General features: G+C 41.6%; 1 protein-coding gene across 5 annotated transcripts in view; it reads right to left on the bottom strand.

Annotated features, from left to right (window-relative positions):
- Positions 1–12,350, bottom strand: part of trappc12 (trafficking protein particle complex subunit 12) — a 111,932-nt gene that overhangs the window by 89,407 nt on the left and 10,175 nt on the right. For all 5 annotated transcript variants that reach the window (XM_085996402.1, XM_085996403.1, XM_085996405.1 and 2 more), the window contains exon 3: positions 2,019–2,135. In XM_085996402.1, the coding sequence (XP_085852528.1) occupies positions 2,019–2,135 (117 nt within the window). The remainder of the gene's footprint in view (positions 1–2,018; positions 2,136–12,350) is intronic.

The following is a 12,350-nucleotide window of genomic DNA, read 5'->3' on the forward strand; positions in this document are numbered from 1 at the left end:
AAGAGGAGGGACCAGACAGGGCAGAAATGGAAAGCAGACCAAGGCGGGTTTGAAGTGCATCTGCATGAATACACAGAGCATGCCAAAATTAGGTTGGTGAGCAGCTTCCATCAGTTGCCACATGGGGTTAGGATATCGTGGCAATAACAGAGACCTGGCTCAAACAAGAGCAGGAATGGAAACTTAATATCTCTAGCTACAATGTATTCAGGAGGGATAGGGAAGGGAAAAAAAGAATGGGGGTGTGGGGCGGGGAGGGATTAAAGATACGGTTACAGCCCTGGAAAAGGATGATGTGCTAGAGGGTTCAAGACAGAATGCTGCTGGGTGTACACGATAGGCCAAATAGTGAGGAAGGAGATGGAGGAGCATATTTCAGAGAGATGTAAAAACAATAGGATGATGATAACGGGGGACTTCAATTCTCCTAACACAGACTGAAATAAACAAAGCGTCAAGGGCAAGGAGGAGGAAGAAGAATTCCTGAAATGTGTACAGGAGAACTTTCTTGATCAGTTGGTTTCTAGCCCAACAAGGATGGAAGCAATGCTGGATCTAGTTCTGAGGAATGAAGTGGGGTAAATGGAGCTTCTTTCAGTGGGAGAGGTTTCAGTGGGAGAGCATCTGGAAAACAGTGACAACAATATCATTAGGTTTAGAGTAGTTATGGAAAAGGACAAGGTGAAAATACTCAACTGGAAGAGTTAAAAAGGGATCTGGCCCAGGTGGATTGCAAACAAAGATTGCTTATTTATTGTTTTACCTGCCAATGAGAGGCCTCGAAGGAAGAGATAGTTCAGGTACAAACTAAACACAGTCCCAGGAGGGGGCAAGGAAGGGTATGCAAAGCTAGAGCTCCCTGGGTGACTAAAGAAATTGAGATTAAAATGATACAGAAAAATGAGTGTAGAGGAAGCAGATTCAGTAGTAACTTTAAAAGGGAATTGGATATATACTTGGAAAAAAAAATATTTGCATGGCTGTAGGGAAAGAGCGGGGGAGTGGGACTAATTGGATAGCTCTTTCAAAGAGCTGGCACAGGCATGATGGGCCGAATAGCCTTATTCTATGCTGTACGATTCTATAATTCTAATTTTAAGAGTGTGCACCATTGTTCTGGATTCCTCCACCAGAGGAAAGAGCTTTTCGGTACCACCCCATCTTGCCCCTTTATTATTTTAAAGACCTCAATTAGATCACCTCTCAAGAGTCTAAACTCAAGGGAATATACGCCAAGCTTATTATTTTTTATTTTTTATTTTTTTTTAAAATTCATTCACGGGATGTGGGCACCACTGGCAAGGCCAGCATTTATTGCCCATCCCTAATTGCCCTTGAGAAGACAGTGGTGAGCCGCCTCCTTGAACTGCTGCAGTCCGTGAGGTGAAGGTACTCCCACAGTGCGGTTAGGTAGGGAGCTCCAGGATTTTGACCCAGCAACGATGAAGGAACGGCGATATACTTCTAAGTCAGGATGGTGTGAGACTTGGAGGTGGTGGTGTTCCCATGCGCCCTGCTGCCCTTGTCTTTCGAGGTGGTAGAAGATAAAGGGCAGCAGGCGTATGCAACCTGTCTCACTTTAATCCTTTAAGCCCGGGTATTATATTGGTGAATCTGTGATGACAAATTGATTGGAGAGGCTTACAGGTTCTGGGGTCAGGAACAACTATTTTTTTCCCTCAGAGTGGCGAGAGGGGGAAGGCAAGGCTTCAGCTGTATAGTTTTCTGACAAATGTGGAGGACAAATCAAACAGCATTCAGTGTAGAAATATAATATGTCTTTCTAACACACAAAAACCCCTTCAAGCTACTGAATAAATAAGCCAAAAAGGACAGACAACAAACACTGCTGCAAGTTAATGAGCGCGCAGACGGGAATACTGAAGGATTCCTTCCCCTTCTGCACACAATTCTTGGGTAACAAGCCATCCATAGCAGTGTCAAAGTGAAATACTGAAAGAAAGAATGCTTCCTTATATATGTGTGACAACGCTGTATATGGAGGACCCTTTACTTACTATTAATTGCTTGAGTCCCACAAAGGATTGCTCCACAGCATTTGCAGTCAAAGCTTGTCTCTTCATTGCAGCCTGTTCTCCCAAAAATCGCAGCATTACTTCCCTGACAGCATCACCCTGAAAGGTTCAGAGCACATCCACACAGTTTGATTAATGAGTCATTTGCAGCAGACTGAAGCTTTAAATTGCACATATACACGCACACATACAGACACAGTAGCAAAACAACTTCGATTTTTTTTTAATTTTTTAAACTTGATTTTGAATAATTACTATTCATGTTGAAAGTAGAGCAGTTACAGATGAACGTGGGCAAATGTACAAGAATGATTGTTATACAAACGGAACGAATATCTAGCTTAAAAAATCTTACACCTGCATGTACTTCCTGTCAACTATACGATTACAAATTCCCATGTCCCTATTTCTAAGGCAAACTACCTATGTAAACTTGTCACGCTGTAATACAGCCTCCTGCCAGTGGTGGCACTATAGTATCTCAGCTTCACATCACCTCAGCTTGCACTGCAGAAAAACTATCTTTCTGCTTCCCAAATTGCCATATGTTTTGCTATTTAAATATAAAATCCAAGTAATATATAAAAATATAAGGGAAGAATACATCACTTAAAAATGGTTAATGAATTACATCTCCAATTATCCCTCCCGGCAACTACAATTTCTCTGAAGACTAACTTAGTCATGACTCCGTTTTTAATATCAGAGGAAATCAACTAGTAATTTTTTTTTAAGCTATTTGCCTTCTGTTTCTAAGCATTGTTTGGGACTTTTCCTTAACCCCTTTTAAGTTCCTTACCTAAAAATGACTGAAAGAGAGAGAGATTAACTGTCTCTCCATAGATTAGGCCCAACAGTTAACAATAATTGGACAGCACCCATAGCATGGAATTTTTTCTTGGAAAAGATCCAATAATAGCCTCATCCTCGAGTATTGAGAATAACACCTCCAAACAACCAACTTAAAAAAAAAAAAAAATTCTTAGCTAGCCGTTGCCATTTCTTGCTTTAGTAGAGTAAAGGAAACAAAAAGTGATGGAAGTTGATACTAGGAGAAGCAACATCAGATTCTAGTGTCTGTCAATGTTCCCTGTAATTCTTTTGGCGCCGCGCGGCCTCTAACTGCATGTGCAGTTTTTGCATTGAAAAGCCGGCAGGCCGGCAGCGTGGGTTCCCTGGAGCGCTGTGCGGTCCGCCTGACTGCCCAGCTTAAAGGGAAGATTGGTGTCTGTGCATGGGAACAAAAGAAAGATGGCAAGCCAATCACCTCATGATGTTTAAGGTTTTTTCCCCAGGTGAATTCCTTAATAGGTTTTCTCACTCTAAGCTTGTGCGAATCAAGTTTCTTCCACTTGCATTGTAGATGGTGTGGTTTCAAAGCTATCCTCAGTTCTTTTTAAAATGGAAGCAGCTGCTTTATAAGACATTTCCAGATCAACAAGTATTCACTTGAAAGAAACTTATGTATAAGGGAGATATTACATGGGAAAAAAAAGACAATTTTGTTTCATTCATCTATTCTCCACACAGGACCAGGGTTATGCCACAATGCTGACAATGGAGATGGGTCAGATACACTAAAGAGCACATCTTTCTTACAAGACAAATTTACAGGAATTGAATGATCCATATCACACTGTTAATTCACATCTGGAATCTGTACTGAATCCAAACTGATGGTATGAGAAACTATAATTATGATTATTTCCACAGGAACAGAGATGGCTAAAAGGAAATTTAACAGGTTCTAAAAACATTTTTTGTAAAATCATTCAATCGGTATGCCAGTGTCGTTGGCAAGGTCGGTATTTATTGCCCTACCCTAGATACCCGTGCGAAGGTTTTGGTGGGTCGCCTTCTTGAACCACTGCAGTCCGTGTGGTGAAAGTACTCCCCGCAATACTGTTAGGTAGGGAGTTCCAGGATTTTAACCTAGCGACAACAAAGGAACGGCGATATATGTCCAAGTCATAAATAGCATTTTGAGCTATACATGGTGTGTGACTTGGAAGTGATGGTGTTCCCATGCACCTGCTGCCTTTGTCCTTCTAAGTAGTGGTCATGATTATCCTGTCATGGACTTCTACCAACAATCACTACCAGTCGATACCCTATTCCAAGAACACAAGGTTCCTTCTGTCACCTCCCCTGAAAAAATATAGCAAATCTATTAATATTCCTATAACATAGAAACATAGAAGATAGGAGTAGGCCATTCGGCCCTTCGAGCCTGCTCCGCCATTCAAAGAGATCATGGCTGATCATCCAAATTCAGTACCCTGTCCCTGCCTTCTCCCCATATCCCTTGATCCCTTTAGCCTTAAGAAATATATCCAACTCTTTTTTGAATATATTTAATGAACTGGCCTCCACCGCCCTCTGTGGCAGAGAATTCCACAGGTTCACCACTCTCTGGGTGAAGAAATTCCTCCTCATTTCAGTCCCAAATGGCTTACCCCTTATCCTTAGACTATGACCCCTGGTTCTGGACTCCCCGGCCATCATAAACATCCTTCCTGCATCTAGTCTGTCCAGGACTGACAGAATTTTATAAGTTTCGATGAGATCCCCTCTCAATCTTCTAAACTCCAGTGAGTATAAGCCCAATCGACACAATCTCTCCTCATACGTCATTCCTGCCATCCCAGGTATCAGCCTGGTGAATCTTCGCTGCACTCCTTCCATGGCAAGAACGTCCTTCCTCAGGTATGGTGACCAAAACTGCACACAATACTCAAGGTGCGGTCTCACCAAGGCCCTGTACAACTGCAGCAAGACATCCTTGTTCCTGTACTCGAACCCTCTTGCTACGAAGGCCAACATACCATTTGCCTTCTTAACCGCCTGCTGCACCTGCATGCTTACCTTCAGCGACTGGTGCACACTACCACCCAGGTCTCTTTGCACTTCCCCTTCTCCCAATCGATTGCCATTCAAATAATAATCTGCCTTCCTGTTTTTGCCACCAAAGTGGATAACCTCACATTTATCCACATTACAGTGCATTTGCCATGTTTCTGCCCAATCACCCAACCTGTCCAAATCGTACTGGAGTTTCACGACATCCTCCTCACAGCTTACCCTCCCACCCAGCTTTGTGTCGTCTGCAAATTTGGAGATATTACATCCAATTCCCTCATCCAGATCATTAATATATATTGTGAACAGCTGGGGTCCTAGGACCGATCCTTGCGGTACCCCACCAGTCACCTCCTGCCACTCGGAAAACGACCCGTTTATTCCAACTCTTTGCTTTCTGTCCGCCAACCAGTTCTCTATCCAAGTCAATACCTTGCCCCCAATCCCATGTGCCTTAATTTTGCACGCTAATCTCTTGTGTGGGACCTTATCCAAATACACCACATCCACTGGTTCTCCCTTATCTATTTTACCAGTTACATCCTCAAAAAATTCCAGTAGATTAGTCAAGCATGATTTACCTTTTGTAAATCCATGTTGACTTTGTCCGATCCTGTCACTGTTTTCCAAGTGCTCTGCTATTACATCTTTTATAATGGACTCTAGCATTTCCCCCACTACCAATGTCAGGCTTACCGGTCTGTAATTCCCCGTTTTCTCTCTACCACCTTTTTTTGAATAGTGGGGTAACATTAGCTACCCTCCAATCCATGGGTACTGTTCCAGAGTCTATCGAGTTCTGGAAGATGACCAGCAATGCATCTACTATTTCTAGGGCCACTTCCTTAAGTACCCTGGGATGTAGATTATCAGGCCCTGGGGATTTATCGGCCTTCAGTCCCATCAATTTTCCTAACACCATTTAACCCTCAATCTTTTCTCAACAAATATCAATCCAACACCCTTCAACAACCTCTTCTGAAAATCAATCCACATATCCACTACCTTGTGGGGAAAAACATTTTTTTCTAATCTCAAACCTTAATCAAGGCTAATGATTTTTATACTCGTCTTATGCTTATTACCAAGTTTGCCTATGAGTCTATCTATAATAATAAAACTTGCATCTTTGCACACTCCTGTCTACAAAACCTTACTACTTATGTTTGTCAGTGTTAACTTTTTTCCACGATAAATTTCCATGTCATTTGTAATCAAAATTGTCTACATAAACTCGTCACATGGCAATTATAGCCTCCCACCAAAGGTGGTGCTGTGCCACCTCAGTTTTGCCTCTCCTTGCTTCTTATCCTGTACTTCAGAGAAAATCCTATGTTCCACCCAGCTTTACTTTTCTGCTTCCCAAATTATGCAAGTTTTGCTATTTAAATATAAGGTAGTAGTAGTACACAGGGAGTCGCAATCAAGTGTTGGCTGCAGGTGAACATGGTTAGAGGGTGCGGGAATAAATGGAACAAGGGACACAGACCCCATTTTAAAGACCAACATTCTGTTCTTATTTACACATTCCCATTAATTAGTTCTGATGTCTACATTTATACTTCAAACCACTGAATTACATCTGTGCAGCCGGGTCCAATTATCCTATCCACCAACAGCTTTTTTGAGGTAATGTGGCCAAAAGTTCATAGCAAATTCCAGAATTGGCCTCACCACTGATCTACACAATGTTCGCACCACGATACTGGATTTCCATTTTTTATAACTGCTTTACACTAACCAGATACTTACAACCTATGGTCAACGACTACAAATATGACTGCCAAACTGTTTACTTTTTGTTTTTGAAAATGAGGAATATGTCATCTTGTACACATTTACTGTTATTTGTTCCGATACAAATTACCCAAAATGCATACACCTCAAAATCAACCAGTCACACCTGAGTCACCTCTAAAATTAGTCCAATTCTCTCTGCTTTCTACTCATTACCTGCCACATAGTATGCATCATTAAACTTAATACCCTAAAATAAACTTGTTTCACTTCATTCACAAATATTGTGAACACAGGGGCTGTGGAAAATTTCCTTCGATGATCACTGGTTACTTTCTCGTCACAGAGAGCACTTTCCATCTGTCACCACACTTGCTAAGCCATTCCCACTCCACAGACAATTTGCCATCTATTCCTTGAGCCTTAACCTTCCTTACTGGTTTCACAAGAAACTGCATCAAAAACACTTGAAAACCCAAGGAAACTGCATCTTCCAGATTATGCTCATCCACTATCTTATTTACCTCAAATTCCAGCAGGATTGACTCAACTTCTGGCACCTTGCAGACTACTCCCTATAATACATGCGCTCATTATATATTCATTTATATATAGCATCCCATATAATGCCCTCCACTTGTTTCCCATGTGGATCAGGCCAGCTAAACTGTAATTACTAAATTTGTGCTTTACTTTTTCCATTTTTGAGCTATACATTTAATCTTTGCAAGTTCTCCATAAGATATTCTTTATCACTAACTTCTATATGTGTTCTGAATCGCATAACCCCACTTACTAGGACTGGAAATTGTCCCCTGCATGATAACTGAAGAATCTATTCTATGTAGCTGCCATATCCTGATCATCTGCAATAGATTTTAAACCCAATTTATCCTTAAATGGAACCACCTGTTCTTTGACCTTCCGTCTACTCTTAGTTTAGTTGTTTATTGGGGTCTTCCTGCTGCTCTATACAAATTCATCTCTCCTGATTTTGTTCGTTTCTCGGATCTGGGCGTCGCTGGCAAGGCCAGCATTTATTGCCTATCCCTAATTGCCCTCGAGAAGGTGGCGGTGAGCCGCCGCCTTCAACCGCTGCAGTCTGTGCGGTGAAGGTACTCCCATAGTGCTGTTAGGGAGAGTTTTCCAGGATTTTGACCCAGCAACAATGAAGGAATGACAATATATTTCCAAATCATGATGGTGTGTAATTTGGGGGGGAACTTGGAGGTGGTGTTGTTCCCATGTGCCTATTGCCCTTTTCCTTCTAGGTGGTAGAGGTCTAGTTAAGAGAATGTAGGTTCCAGTCCTACTCCAGGATTTGAACAAATATGCTAGGTTGACGGTCCAGTACCACTTTTTACTTATATTTTTTTTCCCACCCCTTTGTTTTGGGTCTTCCCTTCCCCCCACCTTTCCTTTTTTTATCTCTCTTCTCTCTCCCACATGGCAGCTGTCTCTTATCCTGCCAGTACACTTCACACCTAATCTGAGCCATCTTTTGTCTCCACTGTCCTATTAGCATCTCGTCTGGTTTTGAATACCTCTTAATGTCTCTTTTACTTCTTTTGTTCTATCGCAGCCCTGACTTCGATCTATTTTATTTCCTTTCCAGTTTTGAAAAAGGGTTCGACCCGAAACGTCAACTCTAATTTCTCTCCACGGATGTTGCCTGGCCTGCTGAGTTTTTCCAGCATTTTCTGTTGTTATTTCGGATTTCCAGCATCTGCAGTATTTTGCTATCGTACCACTTTTCAGATGACAGGTTAAATTAAGTTCTGATCTGTCTGTTCAGGTGGACGATAAAAATCCAACAGCACTATTCAAAGCAGAGCACCAAGGTCTCCCAATGTACTGGCCAATATTCTTCCCTCAACCAATGGCACCAAAAATATAAATAAAGCAGTGATTTATGCTATTTTTGGGACCTTGCTGTGTGCAAAATGGCTGCCACATTCAACTACATAACACTGCACTTTAAAATTGGACGTGGAACATCCCAAGAGATGTGATGAGGCACTATATAAATGCAGGTTCTTTCTTTCTCTGGCACTTTCTTCAGTGATCCTCAATTGCCTCTTGTATGAATCCCAGTTATCCCTATTTTTGTTTCCTTGTACATTTTAAAGTATTTCTTCTCAATGTTTAATATTAACGTCACTACAACTTGTACTTTATTTCTTTAAGTATGGGTTTCTGAACACAGCCAGCACAATTCCAGCAATGGCTTCTCTTTTTGCCCCACACAGTCATCTCTGAAGTTCCCCACGAATCTATCCTCGGTCTCCTCCTCTTTCCTTATATACACGCTTTCCCTTGTCTGTGGATGATGTCGATAAGTGGTCGGCTCTCACATTTATGCCGATGACACCCAGCTCTACCTCTCCACTACTTCTCGACCTCACGACTCCTGCCTGTCCAACAGAAAGTTCGTCCAACAAAACATCAGGAGATCTGAAGCCAGTGTTTTGACCCCCACTGTAAACTTCACTCCTTTGCCACTAACTATCTCCCTCCTGGCAATTTAGTCCATTCTTTTATCTATTTCTCTGCCATCCAAAAGCATCTTGGGGCATTTTCTATATTAAAGGTGATATACATACAAGTAGTTGTTCTTTTTCCCTTAAGACTCATCTCCTAACTCCAAAATCTGCTCTTCTAAAGTCCCAAAGTCTTATAGCAGCACACTGCTGATTTGATATTCTAAAAGCTAAGGCCAAAAACAAGTCCAACAATATAACAATAGCAAAATACTGCGGATGCTGGAAATCTGAAATAACAGAAAATGCTGGAAATACTCAGCAGGCCAGGCAGCATCCGTGGAGTGAGAAACAGAGTTAACGTTTCAGTTCTGATGAAGGGTCCTTCCCAGACTTGAAACGTTAACCCTGTTTGTCTCTCCACGGATGCTGCCTGGCCTGCTGAGTATTTCCAGCATTTTCTGTTGTTATTCCAATAGAACGACTGCTATAGCCAATGTATTCACAAAACTCCAGGCTATTAATCAACTCTGGTGGATTGCTGAACAGAATACCCAACACACCTCTGCTCAAGTTGCCAAACTGGTATATCGTGTGAGGAAAACAATCCTTGACCGCCTGCAAATTTGTATTTGCATTCCTGCCTACTAGTTATCCCTGATCTGCTCATTCAACCTATGGATGTTAACATTTCCCATGATCAGTATATTACAATACTCCAACAGTTCTCCATCTTCCTGCTTGCCTTGCATTCATGGTCCAAAGCAGCTAACAATTAGTTTGTTAGCCTCATCATTACGTTGTTTTAACTTTATCTCTTTCTACTGCGACATCCAATCTTACCATAGCTGCAACATCACCCATTATTGATGCTCGGATTCCTCGACCTCTCCTCGAGGAACATTTTGCAGCCTCTGCAGCAGCTATTGGTCACCCTCTGCAGTCAGCAATGCTTCCAAGGTGCTTATGTCATCAGTATTCTTCCTAATTTCATACATTAAGTCTAATATGAACTTTAATGCTTTATTGGTAATTTCCCTTACATTTGGACAAGAACCTTTCAGCCCATTCTTCCAAAAAATCCTCTTATTGGATCGTTCTGCCACTAACCTCATTAAAGTTCGTTTTACTCTGATTTGTTTACCCTCTCACTAGTGTAATTCCTTCTCTTTTGCTCTATGTATTAGCTCTGCAAGGTACCAGTCCATTTTAGATTAAACTTGTCCAATCGGAACAGCTTGCCACTGCCCTAGACCTTGTCCCAATACCCTAGGGATCTGAAGCCCTCCCTTCTGCAGCATCTCTCTAGGCATGTTAGTTATCTAATCAGTTTATCCTTAACTGGAGCAGATGGTTGCAAAGGAACACTGATAGATTAAGCGAGTGGGCAAAACTGTGGTAGATGGAGTTCAATGTGAGAAAGTGTGTGGTCATCCACTTTGGACCCAGAAAGATAGATCAGGGTTTATTCCAAATGGTGAGAAGCTAGAAACTGTCAATGAGCAGAGATTTAGGAGTCCAAGTACAGGAAACTTTGTGATATCCGGCACCGACGGGACCGAGCTGGTGCCGATCTATCAAAACTGCCGGACATACAAAGTTAATGTTGAAGCATACGGAGGTTTTCATCTCCATATCTGACAACAAACACTGTTGCTTAGCAACAGCTTCTAAACAGTCAGCTGCAGCTGCAAGCTGAAGCTGTTGCTATAGCTACAGACCTTGCAGTACCTGACTGGGGGAAAAAAAAGCAACGAGAACTAAAAAAAACTTATAGAAAACGGCTCCTGATTTTTGCCGTTAGATCGAGTATTCCGGACATATAACCTCCGGATAAACCAAAGTTTCCTGTACAGAAATCACTAAGAACTAGTGGGCAGGTACAATAAATAATTGAAATGGCTAATTAAATGTTAGCCTTTATCTCAAGGGGCCTGGAATACAAAGGGGTGGAAGTTATGCTACAGTTGTATAAAGCTCTGGTTAGACTGCATCTGGGCCCCGCACCTCAGGAAGGATATATTGGCCTCGGAGGGGATGTAAGAATTATACCGGGGTAAAAGGGTTAAATTATGAGGACAGTTTGCATAGACTAGGTTTGTATTCCCGTGACTATAGAAGATTAAAAGGTAATCTAATTGAGGTGCTTAAGATGATTAAAGGAGTTGATAGGGAGAAACTATTTCCTCTGAAATTGATATATTTTTGTTAGGCAAGGGTATTGAGGGTGACCAAGGGAACCAAGGCGGGTAGATGGAGTTAAGATACAGATCAGCTATGATTTCATTCAATGATGGAACAGGCTTGAGGGGCTGATGGGCCTATATAGGAACAAAAGTAAGCCAGTGTGTGACACTGGGAGTAATCCCAACATTAAAATGCAACATCTTAAGGGTGGTAATTAGAATTTAACTCCTCAAACACTTGCTCCGCCTTTCTATATCATTAGTTCCTACGTGAACCACAGGTTTTCTCTCGCCTTACACAATTTATGTCCCATTCCCTGAAATACAATGAACCTCTTTGGACTCTCTGCTGTGGCTCAAATCAAGATGCTTATGCCCTAATTATGGAATCCCCTACTAGTATACGCCTGTTCTCAATGATGGCGTCACTCTTTTCTCAGTGAGTAACCCCTCATTTCACACTGCTGTAATTGCCCTCAATATCCCTCCATCATAGATCTTAAGAACTATAGCTTAAATATCCTTATCTTTGTTCAAGTTACAGGGAGCTGAACACCAACAAGAGACACAGCTTATCTATCTCAAAAGAACTAATTAAAATACAATAGTATTTCTTACATGGAATTACATAGAAATGATAAAACGAAACAGGCTGTTCAGTTTAAACAGACTCCACGAGCAGCAGTCCTAATACCATGTGCCCGTTCTATTCCCATATACCTTTATCTCCTTTTCCTTCAACCACCTCTCTAATCGATCTCGTGTCAACAAGGTCTCGGCTTCAACCCATAACTTTGGTAGTGCAATCTACAACCTCAAAAGGCCCCTTATGTAAAAAACAAACGTTTCTCCTGCTCTCTAGCCTAAATCTCCTGCATTTAATCTTACATCTATGTTCCCCTTTTCTGGACACCGCAATCACTGGAAACAATCTGTTTCTATCTACTCCATCCCATCCCTTCATAATTTTAAACAACTCTGTCAAATTACCCCATAACCGCCTCTGTTCTAATGAATACGATGCCAATTTTCAAGTGTTTTAAGGTGGCGAT

The sequence above is a fragment of the Somniosus microcephalus genome, chromosome 9, assembly GCF_052327205.1.
Source record: "Somniosus microcephalus isolate GS21.2 chromosome 9, FLI_Smic_1.0, whole genome shotgun sequence".
Classification (NCBI taxonomy): Eukaryota; Metazoa; Chordata; class Chondrichthyes; order Squaliformes; family Somniosidae; genus Somniosus; species Somniosus microcephalus.